The sequence below is a fragment of the Phytophthora sojae genome (assembly GCF_000149755.1).
Source record: "Phytophthora sojae unplaced genomic scaffold PHYSOscaffold_7, whole genome shotgun sequence".
NCBI classification, from domain to species: Eukaryota; Oomycota; class Peronosporomycetes; order Peronosporales; family Peronosporaceae; genus Phytophthora; species Phytophthora sojae.
The window spans coordinates 613643-633791 of record NW_009258121.1 but is presented as its reverse complement, the minus strand read 5'-3'; the positions used below and the strand labels follow the sequence as shown (position 1 = coordinate 633791).

The 20149-nt window shown below is 54.6% G+C and overlaps 4 protein-coding genes across 4 annotated transcripts; 2 read left to right on the top strand and 2 right to left on the bottom strand.

Moving 5' to 3' along the window:
- Positions 1 to 1663: 1663 nt before the first annotated feature.
- PHYSODRAFT_303635 (hypothetical protein) lies at positions 1664 to 2686 on the top strand (the record flags this gene model as incomplete). Its single annotated transcript, XM_009533696.1, has 4 exons — positions 1664 to 1743; positions 1829 to 2076; positions 2170 to 2288; positions 2339 to 2686. The coding sequence occupies 4 exons, from the start codon at positions 1664 to 1666 to the stop codon at positions 2684 to 2686; spliced, it is 795 nt and encodes a 264-aa protein (XP_009531991.1).
- Positions 2687 to 3471: 785 nt separating this feature from the next.
- PHYSODRAFT_303634 (hypothetical protein) lies at positions 3472 to 4026 on the bottom strand (the record flags this gene model as incomplete). The annotated part of the gene is made up of 1 exon (XM_009533695.1): positions 3472 to 4026. One exon carries the CDS (start codon positions 4024 to 4026, stop codon positions 3472 to 3474), a length of 555 nt encoding a protein of 184 aa, XP_009531990.1.
- Positions 4027 to 7696: 3670 nt separating this feature from the next.
- On the bottom strand, positions 7697 to 7861 carry PHYSODRAFT_286815 (hypothetical protein; the record flags this gene model as incomplete). The annotated part of the gene is made up of 1 exon (XM_009533694.1): positions 7697 to 7861. A coding segment is annotated over one exon (165 nt), but the record flags the coding sequence as incomplete, so codon positions are not given.
- A 9263-nt stretch (positions 7862 to 17124) lies between these two features.
- Positions 17125 to 18458, top strand: PHYSODRAFT_250777 (hypothetical protein; the record flags this gene model as incomplete). Its single annotated transcript, XM_009533693.1, has 3 exons — positions 17125 to 17797; positions 17965 to 18194; positions 18303 to 18458. 3 exons carry the CDS (start codon positions 17125 to 17127, stop codon positions 18456 to 18458), a joined length of 1059 nt encoding a protein of 352 aa, XP_009531988.1.
- Positions 18459 to 20149: the final 1691 nt, after the last annotated feature.

Below are 20149 nucleotides of genomic sequence, written 5' to 3'. Positions count from 1 at the left end.
GCGCTAATAGCCACACTGTACCAAGTTGCAGTGCAACTTTAGACACCACGTGCCGATCCATGCCACGGGGATGTGCACCCCGGGTGGCGACTAACCAAATCGACGACAATACAAACGACCTCTGACAGCGAAAAGAACGGACAGCGGAAGCTCGCCCGGCAGCATGTGCTGGATGGCACGCCACGCACCTCCGCCTGTCGCTCGCGGCTCGGTACTTTAACCACCGCTACAGTGTATTGTCGGCACGGTGGGGGATAAATTCGCTGTGCCGGGCCGCGGCGCGCAAGATTTGTTTTCTTTGAACGTAGTTCGACGGCCCCAACAACGCTGCTCACTCTCCGCCTGCTTGTGTGGCTGCCTGCCGCCATCGGACGCTGCAGTTGGAGAGTTAGAGTTCGGAGAGCAAGCGCAGTAGCTTCCCCTGCGTGCCGACTAAACGAGATTGCGAACTAATAATCGCGTCCTCAATCGAGATAGTAAATGCATCGGCGCGCTACTGTACCACGGCCACCGTGGGAATGGTGCACTGCAAAGCCGTTGCTCGCAGACCAACACCAGGTCCTGTAGCCCCATGTGTGCGTGAGTCACGTTTGCTCGTAAGTGCCCCAACAAGTTGAAACGACTAACATTAATATCGACTGCGATGCGCGAAAGAACAAATTAGGCCTTAGTTGCACGAGAAACTTTGGTGACCTCTCATTTGTCCAAATAATTCATCCCAGAAAGAAGCAAGCAAGCTCCACGCATCAAGCTCCAGAAATTCGGCATCAGGCCTCAAGGAACAGTGCCCACCCTGGCCGATTAGAGCATCTCCACCGCTGACGGTCAAACAGCAGATTTACTCCGAAATTCACCGCACCGCGCGTACTAAATCAGCGATTTATCCCCAATTCGAATAAAGCCTGGGCGAAATTTGCCCAAGGCAAGAACGGAGCGATGCTGTATGGCGTGCCAGGAATTCATAAAATTGCGCTTCCATACAACGAGAACGGCCCTTCAGCTTCATTTGTGGGCCCTTTGTCCTTCGGCGTGGCAATGTATTGATGCATGTAATATCAGGTGCTGATTTACCCACAGAGCAGCGCCAACGGTGATTCTAAACTCGGTCCTAGAGCTATCTTGCCCCTAACCCTATAAAATTGTGCAGGGCGCTAAATCAAGCAAAGCATGCGCAAACGAATCACTTGGAAATTTGTATGAAGCGTTTGGCCGATCCTATACACGATGCCAAATTTGGAACCGGTTTTGGCAGCGCTATCTGGCGATATCTAACAACAAGTGGATATGTGAGTCCCGCTTATGGGTTTGACGCTGCCAAAATCGACCTGCACGACGTGAATAGGGAATAGGTTACGCGCGGTTTAGAATGAAAAATAGGATCACCGTTGGGGTTGCTATTACTCCCTCAGCGGCGCGGAGACAGCGAATTAAATTGGCACTGTAGACTCCCGATTTTACTTCCAGTTGGTGGGGATGCTCTTAGAGCGTTGTCCGTTTAGAAAATTAATCGATTTTTTCACCTATTTTTTTCTCTGAAGTAGTACTAAGAAAAACGAGGTGTCAAAAACGCCTCATTATAATACGGCAAAAAGAAACTGGTGCGGCACCTCTTTCTTTTGAGCGGTACCGGATTTTTTTGCGGAAGGAGAAATCACGGGCGAAGATGGAGGAAGACACCAACTTGGAGGGCAGCGCGCCGGCCTCCCCAGGCGTCCACCCGGATGCAGTACGCAGTCGACTTCGGTACGTGATCTTCTGGGCTGTATTGAAGCTGCGCCTGCTAATATAATACTGGTTTTGGTGTGGTGTGCACAATAGAAGACTCCAGCCATGGCTCTATCAGCCGAGTAAGGCTAATAGACGGTGGAGAGACTGCTTGTAATGATGCCAACTGTGGACTACGCGCGATGTGCGTCGATGACAGCTCCGATGCTTCCGCGAGTGGACCTGTGGTGCTGGATGCAATCAAGACCAGCTCGGAGGACGCCATTGGTGCCACCCACCTCGATGTATTTGCGCAACTACACGATGGCGATGAGAGCGCCGTTGCCATGTCTATCGATGAAAGACAGAGAGGTGATGTGGCAGTGGAAGAAATCGTGCTTCTGGAGCTGCTGTACATCTTGCTAGCTGTCGCTCTGGGATAACTTGATGGTCGGTCAATTCGAGGACCCATCCAGGAAAAAGTTGTGGTCCGTACCGACTTCCTTGCGACGCTGAAGGCCCAACGGTCCCGGACAGCGTACAAGAAGACGTTGCGTTGCAGTCCTGATTTATCTGACGCACTGGTGCGTTGCTGGAACCATTGTACTACCAAAAATATGGTTTCCCTGCGCAGAACACACAGTACGCGTTTGATATCGGCCTCGCTGTCTTGTTCACGTATTACGGCAACGGTAGTGGGATCGATGGTGATGGGATTGGGGGTGCTGCTGCGCAACTTGGAATGTCACGGACGGTCGCTGGTGTTTACATCAAGAGGCTAGAAGACTTGCTGTATGACATGATGCCCGATGTCATTTACTTTCCAGCTCCTAGTGCTGTAGATGAGTGGGATGACTTAGTGGAGGGGTTCGTCCAACGTGGAAGTGATTTTCCTGATGTTGCATGCGTTTTTGATGGCACTATTATTCACACGCGTCGCCCCCGGGATCACATGGTCAGTAATGCTGTGTTTGGGTACTAACCGACACATACTAACCCCGTATGCTGCTTATTGGGCTTCTACGACAAAAGTGGGAATCATTCCTATAATTGTTTGGCTGCTATTGATTTCCGCGGTAAATTTCGCTACTTTGGGGTTTTCTCCGGTAGTAACTCCGATCAATTCATGTGGAACCAATCGGAAGCGCTGGGCCCCGCGCGCGGTACCTGTGTCCTCCTGGAATTAACTGGTTAGCTGACGCTGGGTTCAAGATATGGCCGTTCCTCATGGTTCCGTTCGATGAAAGACGCGGAGAACGCTTGTCAAGAAAACAGCGCTGGTAACCGCATTACTTGTTTGAATTTTCCTTTATACATAACTAACATTTGATTTTAATGTTGAGCAGCTACAACTTTCATCTCTCATCGACCCGCATACTGGTTGAGTGCGTGTTCGGTAAATACAAGGGGCGCTTCAAAGTGCTGCGTGGCGTGACAGACAGACACGCGCACACAACCAATGCTCGGATGATAAGTGCTGCTGCTGTGCTGCACAATTTACTTGTCGACATTGGTGACAAAGAGGTGTTCAAGTGGAATAACGACAAGGAATCACGCGAAAAAGCAAGAAAAGCAATGAATGCCTTCGACCACCACTGGGATCGAACTGAAAATGAGTTTAACTTAGGAGAGGCGAAGCGGAACGCGTACATGGAACGCTTTTACCGCCACGATAACAAGTAAACCTAAAAAGAGAGTCTGTGGTCTTATGGCTGCAAAACACTTGATAAGTCTTGCTTCAAACGCTAAACCCACATACCTGCTCTTTCATTTTAGCGAAACTTCCAACGCAGAGGCGGACATCAGCTGAAGAATTTCGGCGCTTTGACGTAGCGACTGGTGCACGTCACGCTGCATCTCCATAAATGCAGCTTGGCTGGCAGTGGCGGCGTCAATTGATGATGTCAGTTTAGTGACTAATTGGTTCATGTCCCCGGCAAGTTGAGTTGTCGGCACCGTAGCTTGGCGACTTGCCAAAATGCGTTCAATTGAACCGAACCGAGCTTGAAGCGTATCCGCTACCACGTCAACAGGTCGATTTGATGCTGGACGGTTTTGTTGTGAGTGAGCCTTGGCGTTGGATTTAGCTTCGGAACGGGCCTGGCTGGATGAATCGGAGCACTCGTCGTCAGAGCCAGCACTACGTGCATCCGTGCTTTCATCACTATCACTCGCACACTCAATGGGTTCACGTAGCGCGCCTGGCTCGAGAATTGGCTCTCCCGTGCACCCGGGGTTTCCCGAGAAGACATCGCAAAGAAGCGGCCGTAAAGCGGTGAGCTCCTTTCCAAGAGCGGTGCGATACGTGGGGTTTACAGCCATCGGATCACACGTCAGGTTGTGTGGCAGCTGTCTTCCGAATCCTCGATAAAGAAATTGTTGGGCATCTCCGCGTATCTGCGCTCTGCTTCCTCGTCTTCCGATCCAGCAGCGTCAACAGCTTGGTTTCTGGTTGCGAGTAGACGCGTACGTCTAGCACGATATGCGCTGCGCACAGCATTGGTCTTGTTTTTGAAATGCTCTATCGTCACCTCGGGGTCCCTCCATCACCCCATGCCTTCTCAATCAGTGCCTTCTCCAGGAACGTGTGGACCGTGGCTTCCCACTTTGCGCGCATCAGCTGTGTGCCCGCTGTTGTGACCGCAAACTTATTCAAAATGCGTGGGTTCTTGAAGCGAGTCTCGATCGCAAGAGTTGTCAAGGCAAGTGTCCAGCGCATTGGAGGTAGGTTGAGCTTGTCTTGCTTTGACGATGACTTGACAGCAGCTTTCGTCTTGGTGGAGGTCTTCTTCTTGGGGCCTGGTGTCTTCTTGGCGCTTTCTTTTTACTCTTCTTGGTTGCCGTCTTCGTTTTCTGTGTCCTTGACTTCGGCCGAGCGTTCGAGCGTCTTGCTTTCTTTGCTGGCGGAGCCTGAACCTCCGGGCTTGACGACGATTGTGCTCTCTGGGGACCACAGACTTGGATCCATCTCATCTCCACGGATGGTCACGCGTCCTTGCAGCGCGTCTGGAGCTGAAGCGTCACCTTCACTTGCCGCTGGCTCGGTGCTGTGTGTTGTGGACGTCGGTGGCCTTCTTCCGCAAAATGCGCAATATGCGTGAAGTGCAACAGATACGACCTACATAAAATACTGATATGAAAGAAATTAGGTTTTGTGCGGAATAAATCGGCGGGGCCGCTTTTTCTACTTGGACATGGAGACGATTTTTTGGGACCCTCATGAAAATTTTCCTGAGCGGAAATAAATTGGCGGGGGGAAATCGATCATTTTTCTAAACGGACAGCGCTCTTAGAGGGTTGTCCGTTTTTAGAAAATCGATCATTTCCACCACCTATTTATTTCTCTGAAGTAGCGCTAAGAAAAACGAGGTGACCGAAATGCCTCATTAAGGCAAATGATACAAAAAATATCGCCAATTGAGAGCCCCCGAAAAAATTGAACCATTTCCAAAATATCACCCCGGTCAGATATGAAATGACCGGTCATTCTTTGAATAGCTTATCTACATGTAGACGTGCAAGGCTGCAGCTTGCTGCGCGTGCCCTGTGGCTCGAGCAGCAAGCTGGCGATGGGCGCCTCTGCGACAGCAGCGCTGCGTAGAGGACGCACGTAGGAAGGTGGGAGCCAGTTATCTATCTGCAACGCATGGCCCAGAAGGCGCAGCAGACCGTGGAGGCCAGGAAGGTGGCATGGCCCGTTGTGGCGCTGCTTGTCAGCCGGCCATGGCACCATGCAGCACCACAGTACACGCGCGTGAGCTTGCGCTAGCTCCAGTCCGCGTTGTGCGCGGCGCAGGAGCGTCCGGAAGAGCGCCGTCGACGCCGGCTAGCTCCGCGCATGGCGACGCACGTGCTCGGTATTTGTGTAAAACGACGCGTATACATTTAGCAAGGTAAACAGAGTGAAGGTCACCAGAAGTCGAAAAAGGCTCAACCATTTAGGGAAATGTTATGTCGGCTGACCATATTTTTTATGGTGAACATATCGGCCGAAAAATGTCGGCGAAAAAGCTAATTCTGACCCCCCTATTGTAATGCGATAAATGAAATCGGAGCGCCACCATTGTTTTTGGGCGGCGATGGGTTATTTTAAGGAGCAGATGAAACGCTGGGGGAACACGGCCTTTACGGATGGCGGCCAACTGCTACGTCAAGCGTCGGAGAGGGCGTGTTATGATTTGCCTCCGGTTGTCGCCGTTGGCGCAACGGTGGTGGTCGTCTCAGAGAGCGAAGGTGCTGGTGAGGCATTGGAAGCAGAGAGAAAGTCGTGGAGGCAAGTGAGGAGAAGCTGCAGAGCAGCAGACAGGTGTTCAAGTAGTTCGAGTGGTTGGCAGAGTAGCTGCATCCACAGTGCATTGAGCAAGTAGGAGCTCAGTCTCAATTCGGCAGGGTCAAGCGCAAGAGGGCGAGGACAGCGTAAGCAAAGGAAACAAGTTGTGTATTTGTGCATTTACACTACTTGGCTACTCCTGTCTTCCTTATCGGTGGCGGATGCGGCAAGAATCGAGCGGCAAGGTCCTCGAGGAAGCGCGAACACCGGATCGACCGGACCTGGATCGTAACAGTATCGAATGCAAGTTGCATCTCCGCAGCCACCGCACGAGGACTACCACTATCACAGCTCTTTTAGATATTAGTTTGAATACTTGCAGAATATAATCATTGTACAGGGGATCTACCGTTCACGACGAGGGCGGTGTACACCACTTTAGGACCAGAAATCTCCACCAAACTTAGAATAGACTAGCTGAGCATCCGCGGGCGGTTGCTTAAGGGGTAACGCCCTAGATTTTGCACAATTTCGGGCGACGCCCCCCCCATTCGAAGCACTCACCTGTATTACTGGCTGTGTACGGAGTTGCTACTTGAATGTTGTGATTTTGCTAACATTGTTGCGGAGTTAGACGGTTTTAGCCGTTCATCTTCGCTCCTTTTAGTTTTCGATAACCAGGATGTTCTTCCACACCAGGAATGACATCCTTATACTACATGGGTTACCTCCCGATTGGTACATATCAGAACTGATCAGGATTTGACAGATCTCCTGAATGGTGTTCTGGGGGTTGCACCCCCAGACCCCCGCATGAAGAAAACTAACTCTGAGTTGCGGCAACGGGTCCGTTCGCTGGAATGCTCGTCGCTGGGCCCGCCTCCGCAAATACCGTGCAGCCCTGCTTCGCGGGCACCCTGCGCGGGTTTGCAATGGCTACGCTCCGCTCACTGCCGTAACATATGTTTTGTCCATACAAAACCAAGATAAGACACCTCTGATCAGTTCCGTATATGATCAAAAAAAATCTAGCACTACATGTAGATACTGAAGTACGTGAATATGGATTCGACCACTAGTACCTATTCGTTTGAGAAGCCATTAATTTGAGTCGTGTCATACATACTGGGATAGACAGATTTGCAAACTAGTGTATTGAAAAAAATTCTGTGTGGAGTACGATACGTACGAAGTCGTGCTGTACACGGAAGCTCTGAAATATTGGGTGTGAAGTCTACTTCGATTTTCTGCTACTGTCCTTGCAACGTTCACGCTTTCATGCTGCATCTCGCCCCCGTGAAGCTTTCCTCATGCTACATGCGCTATTGGTGCTCGTCACTTTCTGACACCTATTGACTAAATAACCTTGAAGTTGACCAGGGCCTGGTTGTTTTGTTTGTTTTTGAATTGAGGATCATTCTTGTCACTTAGCTAATACGATCGCTAACGACTACTAAAGACTGGGGGCCTCACCTGTGCAAAGCGTCACTAGGGAGGGGGCTCTCTGGACCAGAGTCTGATGGGAGAGTCTGAAAATTAGTGCAAAGCGCGACCTCAAGCGAGGTCAGGTGGTTCGTACTCGCCACCCACGAGGTCGGCAGATACAGGACAGGGGTCCTGCACCTCCTGTTGTGCGGCCGTCGGCCGCTGTCCCATGGATACTTGACTTGAGCGTTAATCGCGTTCGTCCGGCGCGTGCTGAAGGATGCGTGAGCCTAGGCTCTAACAACATCGGATGACGGCAGCATCCCGAAGGACACCGCCCAAATGCCACCGTGGAGTCGTGGCTTGAGTGCTTGAACCGCGGTCGCCTGCCGCGAGCTTGAAAGAGTGGTCGAAGGTTGGGCCTCCCACCACCGTGGCAACGACCCATAGAGTCGCCGCCCTCTTGGAGCGCAATCACCGTCGTCGCGCGCGAGCTCCTCCTGTGCCGACTGCCGTCGTCGGTCATGGGCACGCGCAAGCCGTCGCTGCAGCCGCCATGTTCATTCCTGGGCTCCCTAAGGAGGATTCCCCCAGGGAGGCCAAGGGCCCGGAGATCCTTGGAGGCGACCCTTGGCAGACACTTGCTCGCGACCCGTCAAATTCTGGAATGGCCAGCGCCTGGTTGAACACATTGACGCTTGTGCCAACGCCCTAAGCCCCCAGCAGGCACTGCTTGTCGCGACTCCGATAGGACAGTGTCCCAACACTTGCGAGCGGACACACCAGCAGCCACAAGTCGCATGTGAACATTTTGTTCGGGATCGAGCGCTTGTAGAACACACACTTGTCGTCATCGGCCTCGTACGAGTGGCAGTCGTCGCCCTCGATACGCGGGGAGACGGGGTCCTCGCAGGGGTTCACCTCCATCACGAAGCCAGCCGCCTAGTTGCGCAGCGCCAATTGTCGAAGGGCTTATCCTTTATGCCGTGCCTCGCCGCAGTGGCCCAGCATCTTGCTCATCCAGTGCTCGCAGTTCACCTAGTCGTGCTTGAGCACCGTCATGTTGCAGTAGTCGTCCAGTAGACGTCCATCATGCATCGGCCTTCGACACCATCGTGCACTCAGGGCAGATCGAGCTGCTTGCCTCAAACGCTGCGGTGCCCAAGTACTCTCCGACCAGTGTTCAGCCTCAGCCACACCGGTAGCTACCGTATCGGCCGCGTACTTGGTATCATGCACGCCCTCGTACACGAAGAAGCGCTTGTACTATCGCATGCCTTCGAAAACCTCGGCGTTTTGCTCGAATCTGCAAATTGGCTGAAATCACACGACCACCAGCAATCGGGATAGCCATGTAGCGCTGCTCGTGAGCCAGCTTCCATCATACGCTCATACGCTCACTTAGCCGCAAACCGCCGTCCAGCTTCAGTAGACCTGTTTAGTGCAGTGCACGAAAGTCCCCACAAATGCACTAAAGTACTTTAGTGCACGCGCTAATGTCCAGCATCAGTTGTGTGCAGGTGCGCCAAAAGTGCACAAAAGTTCTTTAGTGCATTTGTAGGGACTTTCGTGCACTGCACTAAACAGGTCTAAGCTTCAGCGTAGGCGCGGCAGTCCTTCAGCAGCAGCGTACACGAGTTCGTCGGCGCGAGCTGTTTTTGCGCAAGCGCGAATCGTTTAGGCCACTGCCACGGCACGTCCTGTCCTGTCCGAAGATGCGGGGTTGAACACATCGACCACTTCGGCCATGATCCACATCTCAGAAGATGGCGTCGCTGTTCACGGCCATAACGAAGTCGTTAGCGCCAGTGCGTACTGCTCCTCGAATGGAACGGCGCGGTTGTCGCCGAATTCTCCGTCATCCGACCTCAGCATCAACTTGGCCAGCACCACTGGGTTCGGCCTCGACCCATGAAGTGCGAGGAGAGACGTCATTGCGTTGAAGTTGAGCGCTTGTCCCGGTACTGTGTACCCGATTGATTTCACGTGCACTTCTTACAATGAGGCTTTTTTACGACGCGATAAACCCTAACAGATTTTTCGTGGAATTAGGGGCTTATATAGGGGGCTTAAGGAGCTAGAGAACGGGCACGAATCCAGCAAAGTTTGCAGTTTTAGCGCTTTTGTAGGGTCGCCATAGAAAGCTCGGATTTCCCTGTTTGCTAATTTGGGATCCTGGCTTTGCTGTCTTTAACAAAATGAAACGACGCTTCGCGTCGGAATTGAGCTATTCTTTTATCCACGATAACGCTCAAAATGTTGCTAAACCCAGGGATTTTTCCGTTTTCGCGGCCCCCCATGCGCGTGATTCTAAATGATCACCCTAACCCATTCCAAAAATTGATGTATCCACTTGGTAAAAAGTAAATGGTATAGGGGGGGGGGGTCGCCCCAAAGACACCAACAAAAACGTAGTTAAGCACACACTATACCGATGGAGAGTGTCCACTCACGAAAAGAGGGAGCGGCACCCGTGTAACACGGTTACACTAGAATTACCCGAAGGGTTACGAAGTGGGTACATACTGTCTTACCTAAATCAGTAGGAGAATCAGTACATGGCTTCAGAGCCACTGATTATGCATATGACTAGGGTTCACTATGCTAGATAGTAAACCGGATACATTTACACCGTTGGCGGCTCGGCCGCGCTAAAGAGAAATACATTCATAGATTTACAGAGTTAAGGGTTGACTCTTGGAGTCCGTAAGGTGTACGGACTCGTACGTTCTGGCATTAGAACGAGCTATCTCAAGCTGAGACTCATTGAGTCTGTTACGTCTTCCTCTGGCGCTAAATTTACGGCAGCCCCGCTGCACTTGGTAGCCCTCGTAGTCAATTCGACACCTGACTCTTTATAGACTGACCCTCTGTGGAGAATGGAGCAGTTCGCTCACTTGCCCCCGAACCAGCAGAATGCGCTTAAAAAGCTTATGTCCTTGCTGGGCCCGGAGGGCGTGACGTAACTTGCGCAGCAAGGCCCCGACGCGGTGAACGCGCGTCTCGAGGCGTTTTCAAGCTACGAAAATGCTCTTCTAGAGCACCCCCAGCAGAGGATGGCGACTGCCGCAGCGTCCCAAGCGCCCCCTTCGTCGTCCGACGCGGGAACAAGACCCAAGCCGCTCATGTTGGGCGTGAAGACCTTCGAAGGCAAGGAGGGTGAAAGCTTGATGCTTTGGACCCGTGAGGTTGAGATGACTATGAGCTCAGCTCTACTCCGGACGGAGTCGCAGCGTGTGGCACTAGCGATCTCGAAGCTCGGTGGGCGAGCGAGAGAGTGGGCACTAACGTCCGGGACGTCGGTCGAGGTGGCCTTCCCGACGTGGGACCAGCTGAAACAGCAATTGTTCCGAGTGTTCGCTCCGCCTAACGAGGCGTATCGCATGCGCTCACGCTTCCTGGCCACTCGGCAGAGCAAGAAGGATTTGGTGAACTATGTCCAAGAGCTGAGAACTATCATTGCAGGGATGTCTGCTGACCCGTTGCCGGAGGCAGTCACCGTTACGGTGTTTATGGAGGGCCTTCGCACTGGCATTGCCAGGACGGAGGTGTTCCGAACCCACCCGAGCTCTTTTGAAGAGGCTGTGAGCGTCGCATTGAATGCGGAACACAACTTTAAGTCGTCGAGACTTGGGTGGAATGCGTCTTACGCTAGCGCGTCGAATGGTCCGGAACGCATGGACCTCAGCTATGCTGAAGACGAAGAAGCCGAGCTTCGTGCTGCTGAGCAGCGCGCAGATGCTTCATCTGTGGTGACTCCCGTCACGTTCGTGCTGGGTGTCCGCTGCGCCATCAGCGCCAGGCTTCGTCAAGCCGCTCTTCGAGTTCGGGCCAGGGCTCTGGTTTGTCTCGGGGAAACGAGAAGTCCCAGTAGGCGCGGGGCGACCTACGGGGGAAGAACTAAGTTCTATTGAGCCTCGGCGAGGTGGAGGTCGACAGGACTTAGCCCTGAAGAGAGCCGTACTCTCTAACACGGAACGTGTATGCAAGCCGGGCTTGCTAGTTGTCCAAGCTTGGGTGAAGGGCGTCCCGAAGCCATGGACGATTTTGATCGATTCGGGAGCGTCGGGTAACTACGCCCGGCATTCTACGATGAACGGAAGTCAGCTTTATGCTGAGGCGCTGGTAGCGCGCGGGAGTGACATCGTCACTGTTCGTCTCGTGTCACGATGCCTAAGGTCCCTGTGGACCTGGGCGTGAAGGTTTTGGATTTAGATAGCGTGGAACGCTGTCTGATCTTAGACCTCGATTCGAGATATGATCTCATCCTTGGTATGGCGGGGCTGGAACGCCACGAGCCTTGGATCGATTGGAGGTTGAAGACCCTTGGTGCTACGCACTTCTCTCCTGGCGGAGCATTTGCGAGTCATGAACCCACCTCTGCTAGGAAGCAGAAGCGCTTCTGGCGCGAGCACTGGACCGAGTCGGTCAATGTGCTGGACATCGGAGTTTCCGAGTTGGTGGACACTGAGTATGTCGAGAACGAGCTTTCCGAGCGTGGCTCGCGGGCGGCAGGTGGAGCGGCACGAATTCCGCTGAGCGGGTGTGCGTCTGAGGGCGACGCCCTGCTGTATTCAAGTGAAGACAAAATCGGCATGAAGCCGAGGAGCCATGGGCGCGGCCCGGCTGTTGAAGGATGTGGAGCGGCACTAATTCCGCTGAGCAAGCGTGCGTCTGAGGGCGGCGTCCTGCTGCGTGCCAGCGACGGCGCGGTCGGCACGACGCCGAAGAACAAGGGGCTTTGCCCGGATGAAGATCGTGGCTGGCACTTAATCCACTGAGTGGAGGCTGCGGATCGTGCAGCTCTTCGCTGAGTGTCGGTAAAGACACTGGCACCACCTGGCGTCAAGACGCACACGAAATCACGGAGCTCTTCAAGGCGGACGATGTCCATGAAGAGGAGACAACGCCGCAAAGCGCTGGCTGCGAGATGCAAGGCGTCTGCGATCTCACAAGTCGAGAAGGGCGTAAGGCTCCACGCGAGAGCGAGCAGCTCTATCCACTCGTGAATGGAGTGACGGACGACGTCGACGGAGGCATCAACCTCGACGACTTGCCCTCACTGTCCGCTCTCCTGGAGCTGGACGAGATGTCCTTGGCCGAGTTTGGCGAAGCCTGGAAGGCTGGAGACTTGGCTGAGGTAGTGGTCATACGACCCGAAGAAGAGTTGAACTCGTCCTCGCTTCTGGATGAAGCTGTCCTGGAAGACACCAAGAAGGCGCTGAATGCGCGGAGCGGATCGGCGATCCTGAAGGGCCCGTCGGATCCCTTGTATCAAGTGGTAAAGGATTAGCAGGACGTGGTCTCGAAGGAGCCGCCCTCGGGGCTGCTTCCGGATCGAGGTGTTCAACACGAAATCGATCTCGTTCCGGGAACGAAGTACTGCGTGACGAGGCAGTGGCCCTTGCCGAAGGAGCAGTGTGACGTCATTGACGCGTTCTTTCGTGCAATGCACGAGGTGGGCATGGTGCGTGATAGTAAGTCCCCACACTCTACGCCGACGTTCTGTGTCAGAAAGCGGAATTGCAAGTGGCGCATCGTGCATGCTTTCAACAAGCTGAATGCCGCTACCATTCCGGCGAAGACGCCGATTCCTCGGAAGGATGTTCTTCAGAACAACATGACAGGATGTACGATGTACAGTGCGCTCGACTTGGTCGATGGATATTACCAATTGCTCATGAGGACGAGCGACATTCCTCTCACTGCGGTGAGTACTCCGAGCGGCATGCTCTGGGAGTGGTTGGTAATGCCCCAAGGGCTTTTGAACGCGCCAGCGACGTTTAATCGTCTTGTGACGCAGCTCTTCAGGCCCCATCGGGCGTACGCGCAAACGTACTTCGACGACATCTTTGTCCACAGTCGTGCGGAGTACGGAAAGACTGATATGGAGAACCATGCCGAGCACCTGCGTACTGTGCTCGAATGCATGCGTCAAAACAAGTTGTAAGCCAACATTGACAAATGCATCTTCGGAGCGGAAGAGATCCCCTTCTTAGGGTGGGGTTCATCGGGAAGCGTGGTCTGAGGGCCGACCCAGTCAAGGTCAAGGCCATTGTTGCCTGGCCGGTTCCCAAGAACCAGAAGGATCTTCGCAAGTGGTTTGGCTTGGCCAATTACTTGCACAAGTACAGCGAAAATTACGCTGAGATGGCTCGGCCACTCTCCAATCTCCTGAAGAAGAATGCGGAGTGGTGTCGGGACACCGAGCATTAAGATGCGTTTGTGGCTATTCAGGACAGTCTCTTTCATGCGCCTGTTCTGGCTCTTCCAGACCCCGCTCGTCCGTTTAGTGTCGTCTGTGACGCCTCGGACTTTGTTATCGGCTGTGCCCTGCTGCAAGCAGACGCCGAGGGGCGCGAGCGCGTGGTGGCGCTCGAGCTGAAGGCTGCGGAGAAGAACTATCCTGTCCACGACAAGGAGCTACTTGCGATGAAGTATGCGCTCGTTAAGTTCAGGGTGCACCTGTTGGGCTCTCAGCCGTTCGTGATTTACACGGATCATGCGTCGTTACGCACTGCGACCCAGTCGCTTCATCTCTCGCAAAGGATGGACCACTGGCTGTCCTTCTTCGCGGAGTATAACTTCGAGGTGAAGTACAAGCCTGGCAGGCAGAATGTCCTTGCGGACGCGCTTTCGCGCAGGCCAGATTATGAGCTGCTCATCTAACGACCGTGACTTCGTCATTACCAGATCTGATCCGAACGGCTGATGCCAAGGACGACACTTGTGTCGTGTTGCTGAAGGCTCTAGGGAGCAAGGAATTTCAAGACTCGGACATGGAATTGTCAGCGCGGCTGCGCGCGCGGCTACACCGCTAGTCCCTCGATGGAGGCCTGTTGTTCTACAACACCGACCCCGAGGATACGCCCCGCGTGGTCATCCCTCAAGATGAGGATCTGAAGTACCGCATCCTCTATGAGGCACACGATACGCCGCTGGCTGGCCATCTTGGCCGTGAGAAGACCTACAGCTCGGTGAGCACCCACTACTGGTGGCCGAAGATGTCCAAGTGGACGAGCACTTAGGTGCGCACGTGCGAGACGTGCCAGCGCGTGAAGTCCTCACCTCATGCTGCGGCGCCGTTGGCGAGTTTGCCTGTCCCTTCGGGCTGCTGGCAATCCATGAGTATGGACTTTGTGTTTGTCCTGCCTACGGACGTGGTGTGCAACACAGGAGTCGTGGTCTTCGTTGACCGTTTGAGCAAGATGGCTCACATTGCGGCTGTGGCGGATACCATCGATGGTAAAGGTACAGCAACGCTGTTCTTGGACCAAGTTTTTCGACAACACGAACTCCCTGAGCCGATTGTCTCGGACCGAGACCCCCGCTTTACGAGCAATTTCTGGAGCGCGGCCTTTGCGGTGCTTGGCATCAAGCTAGACGTCCGCGGCAGACCATCCGTAAACCGTTGGTCAGACCGAGCGCGTGAATCGCGTCGTCGAGGACGTGCTCCGCAGCATTTGCGCCGAGACGTTGAAGCGCTGGAGCGCCATGCTGCCACTCGTTGAGTTTGCGTTGAACAACGCCGTGCACGCCTCGACAGGCTACACGCCGTTCTACGTGAACAGCTTGTATCATCCCCGCGTCCCGCTGACGCCGCCACGTGGTGGCCTCGGGCTTGATGGGGGAGGAAAAGCCGATTTAGCTGATTGGCTAGCCGATGTCAGCCCGGCTACTGTTTGTGAACAGGTTGACGCTTTCTTGTCGATGCGTCTGAGTGTCTTACGACATGTGCGTGACGCAATGGCTGAGAGCCAAGACAAGCAAAAGGAACCTGCAGATGCCAGGGGCAGAGACAATGTTGAAAGTTATGAGGTCGGGGGCCTGGTGTTGCTTAATGGTGAAAACCTACCTAAACATGCAGTGTCAGCCGTCGTCAAGACGAAGTTCCCTCAGCAACACCAATCCACCCACAGTCGCCGCGGGCGACCCATAATTGATCGACACGCCGCCACCCGCGCCTTGAGCGTTCGCTAATCTGATGATCTTCGTCTACGCCGCATCTTGGCCGCGCAGCCTGCGACCGAGGACAACTTGCAGCAGAAGTTCACGCGCGAGGTGCACGTGGAGCTTGCGGGGCGCGGTGAATCGCAGGACGACACAAAGCTTCCTCGAGTTCTCAACGCGTGCTGACGCCATGCGTATCGAGCTGGACCAGCTCTCGTGTACGACTGAGGATGGAAAGAAGAGCCAGAAGGACGCGAATAAGCGCAAGAAATGTGAGATCAGCGCTCTGGTGGACCATCAGGACAAGTTAGAGGCCGACTTGATCGAGGGCCATCGCGAGTTGGCCAAGCTGCTACTCGAGTTATGGCAGAATTCTGCCAGAAGTGACAGACGTAATTTCTATTCAATAAATAGTCGAATGATCTGATAAGAATGTTCAGCAGTGATAGCAATCGCACAGCTAGTTGGCCCGATCTGAATATCTTCATTGTACGAGCTCGATAACATCTTAACATACTATAGTGTAAAGTGTAGGATGATACTGCGAACTTGTTTAAAGATACCGTACCAGTACAGTATGAAGCTACACTTACATTGGGCGTCACGAGGCTGTCATTCGGGTTGCAGCGGGGCTGCCGTAGCTTTAGCGCCAGAGAAAGACGTAACAGACTCACAGAGTCTCAGCTTGAGATAGCTCGTTCTAATGCCAGAACGTACGAGTCCTTACGGACTCCAAGAGTCAACCCTTAACTCTAAACTGTGTAAATCTTAAACTGAGTGTATTGCTCTTTAGCGCGGTCAAGCCGCCAACGGTGTAAATGTATCCGGTTCACTATCTACCATAGTGAACCCTAGTCATATGCATAATCAGTGGCTCTGAAGCCATGTACTGATTCTCCTACTGATTTAGGTCATACAGTGTGAATCCACTTCGTAACCCTTCGGGTAACTCCGTTACACCCTCCCCCACCAAACCGTGGACACGGGTGTTCACGCTTAACGGTCAACCTCCGGGTCTTGTTCCGTCAAGCCCCCTTCTCGAACGAGTCAATCCACATTGCGTGGACTTCTCTGAGAACTTCTCGGTGCAACACGCCCTCACATGACTTCAAGTCATAAAGCCTTTTGGTCTTTCGACCGCAGACAGCCTCTCGCGAGATCCGCCTCGGAGCCTCGCTCCTCTCGTGCTGCTGCACTGCGTGCCTCCGCACCTCCGCACCTCCGCGAACGCCAGCGCCCGCGCACACACTCCGAGTAATACGCGGCGCAACATCTGAAGCGCAGCTTGAAGCGCGCAAGCCCCAGCTCTCCTCGAGCACCAACCCGCCAGATCATGGATTCTAGGGAACTCGTTGGTGAAGAGGGTGAGGTGGACGAGTCCATACTGGGTTCTCCGAACCGAGGAGATGCGTCCCCATCCACGCGACGCTCCCTGAGCCGCCTCGATGCTTCGCCCACGCCGTCGACACGCCGTGAAGAAGGCTCTCCGGCCACAGTTGGCTCTCCGAGCCGTCGTGATCAAGAACGCCCAGCGCGCACGTCTCCTGTGCGCTCGCCGAGGCACCCAGCTGTAGAGCGCGCTGCGCCGTCGAGAGAGGAGCCGCGACCACCGCTGCGAACTCCAAACCCGTTACCCTGAACGCTTCTCCGGTCTCAACGAGCTGCGCGCGCTCACTGAGCCACGATATTTGCCGCCTCGTGGTGAGGACGTGCTCCTGGGCCCCGTCATTTCCAATCGTTTGGGCGAAGCTCAGTCCGAGCAGGTCGCGGCGTAGATGGCCCCCATGCGCTCCCAGCGCCCTGAGCTCCGGCCTCCGCTGAACCCCAGCACCGCCGACTACGGCTTCCGGCCTCGCGACACCGCGGAGGCGCGCCGCCAGGCGTTCCAACCGTCTCTTGCGCTGCAAGCCATTGGGCCCGCGGCCCGTACTCCGGAGGAGCTTGCACTGCGTACGTCTCTGCGAGAGCGACTCATCACTCCACAGTCTATGACTGTCGTGGAGTATCGCGAGAGGCTGCGGCTGCAAGCCCAGCAGAAGTCATTGCACGCCATGCGGCCGTACCCGGTGGTACTCAGCCCGGGGGAGGACTCGATTGAGTACGAGGCTCGGTTTGAGTCCTGGGCCGAGCCCAGCCGAAAGCTCAGCTCCATGGACGCTCTCCGAGCCAGCTTCAGTGAAGTGGATGTTCGCATTGAACGCAAGCTCCGCTTCGATTTCGCGAAGGTCCGAGCCAAGCGCAGCCTCTCGACACTCGCCCAGCCGCAGACCCAGTTTAGCGCTGCGCGCTTCGCTTCTTCGAGCATTCCAGCCGCTCCTTCCCGCGAGGGAGTGAACGCTGTGGCTCAGGGTCAGCCTCGGAGCAATGTGGCTGACCCAGCCGCTTCCCAGCTTATTGCCGGGAAGCGCGGGACGGCCGGCGTGCCGGCCTTGAGCCCTCGGGGCACTGGTGATCAAGCTAGTCAAAAGCGTCCACGACGTCTGGTCAGTCTTGGCGGAGGGGCACCTCAAACTCCCATTAGTTCTCGGAGTGAGGGTACCCTCGCCATTTCACCAGATACTGGTTTTGACCCCGGCACCGCCGTTCGCTAGGAGGCGCTCCACATGGTAATGTAGATTCCCATGCTCATCGAGCAGAGCCGGTGGAGGCCGCTGTGGGGGCCTTTGCGACTCAAGATGAGCTCTTGGAGGCGCGGCAGCAGGCTGGCCACCTCCGGGATCACATCCATGACGTTGATGCGCGTCTGGGCCGGACTGCCACTGAACTCGACCAGCTCGCCGAGCGGACGCAATGGATCGAGGTGCCTCTAGAGGTCTGGAATTGCCTTGCGGCCCTGGAGGGCTGGGTGCGATACTATCGCGATCGCGATGAGCAGCGTGGCCGGGAGCTCGGGGGGCAACAGCGTTAGCAGGCTGTGCTTCAGGGTCATCTCGACCTCCTGGCCCGCATGCAGGCTCCGACTGCTGCGCCTCCTGCGCCTGCGGCTCTCGATGTGCCCGCGGCACCTCCGGCGCCGATTCTTCCGCGGCACTCTGCTGCGCGATGTCCAATCTTCCGGCAGCGGAAGCAGGTCAGAGGACGAGCGCTCCGACCTCCTCCCCCACCATAGGCCGAGCGCTGTCAATCACCCGACGCCTCAAATGCGTCGATCTCCATGGGCTCGGGCGCGGACACACGAGAAACTTCCGGCATACCACGCGCATACGATGCCGCCACCACGTAGTCCTCGCGGAGCGCGAGGGGAAATGCCTCCTCGAGCGAGGAAGGTTCGGCTCTCGTGAGATAGTACCGTGTCATCCCTTCGCGCTTCCCAAACACAAAGACATGCACCTGAGATGCCATGTCAATGGGGTGGGTGACAATGCACGACGCAAGGTGTCGTGTCTTCTGGACGTAGTCCGCATGGACATCTTGCCTTGCTTGAGAGCGAAGAATTCTGCGCGAACGCGCGACTCGTCTTGGGGCGGCTCGAACGCGAGCCGGAGATCACTCTGGAGCGACTCCAGAGTAGGGAACGCGTTCTGGTCGACGACGAGCTTGCCGAGGGCCCACTCCTCGGCCTTCCCAGACAACCGGGAGAGTAGGAAGTTGACCTTGGCCGCCGACACTTCGATAATGCGCGAGGCGATAGCGATGTCGATCTCACTGAACCAGCGGTTCAGTGGAAGCCGATCGTCGCCCACGCCAGAGTAGGTGGACGTCTCCAGTTTGACGACGTCGTTCCTGGAGGAGCGCGAGGGAGTTGTGACCCGCCGATTCGCGTCGGCGAGCTCGCGTTCCATGAATTATTGGGCAGCTTGGCGCTGTTGTTCCAGCATCGCTGAGCTCATCAGCGAAGTGACAACAGCCTCTCCGCACACCGCCGCGAGGCGATGGAGAGCTTCCCACTCAACGCGCATGATATGGGGAAAGGCACCGTGCTCCAGGATTGCCCCTGAAGGACCGGACGTCAGGACTTGTCTCATCTTGGTCTTGGTCGTTGGAAGGACTACAAAGTGCTACCAGGTATAACGGGCCAGGTGAGTTTCCGTTACTAGCGTACACGTAGCGGTGAGGAAGCTTAGTTTAGACTCGGATTTAGTGGGACCAAGCAGTTAGTCTTGGGTAAAATCAACTCTGTTTTATGTTAGAACCAGGGCGGCTACTCCTGGTCTCATCTGAGCCACTCAAATGCATGTCAACGCCTGATTGGCTGAAATGGTCCTCCACTTCAGCCAATCACGATGACCGTCAGTACACGCTACCCGTGTACTATCTTAACTACTTTATGTACTGTCAATCTACCTACTTATGTAAATGGGGTCCATTACATGTATGGCATGCACTATGCTACAGAGCTAGATTTTCCTATTGTCAAGGCACGAGCTCTTACTCTATGGCGTGGTTTTGCTTGTAGATCTGCGGAGCCTAAGCTTACAGATCATATCACTAAAATGTGGGTGAATTCCAAACGGTTTTCACGCTGGTAGGCCTTTTACACACACACACACACACACACACACCGTGTATATGCAGCTACTAACAATCTGCTAGGGCAATATCACAAAAAGGTGAAAATGCAGTGACCGGAAGGATGAGCTATTGCCAGTGAATTGATTTACATTTGAAACGTGTGTGACTGGCCTTTTTGTACCAAGATACGCATTTCAGCACACTTCCGATCGATTGATGTATCTGTATCAATTTATGTACAGACGAGAGTATATATCGGTGCACCGCATCTCTCAGGTGGGGGAGTTGTAGGCCGATCTGTACCGGGTGCAACAACGCCCACTCCGCCATACACGAGCCGAAAAGAAG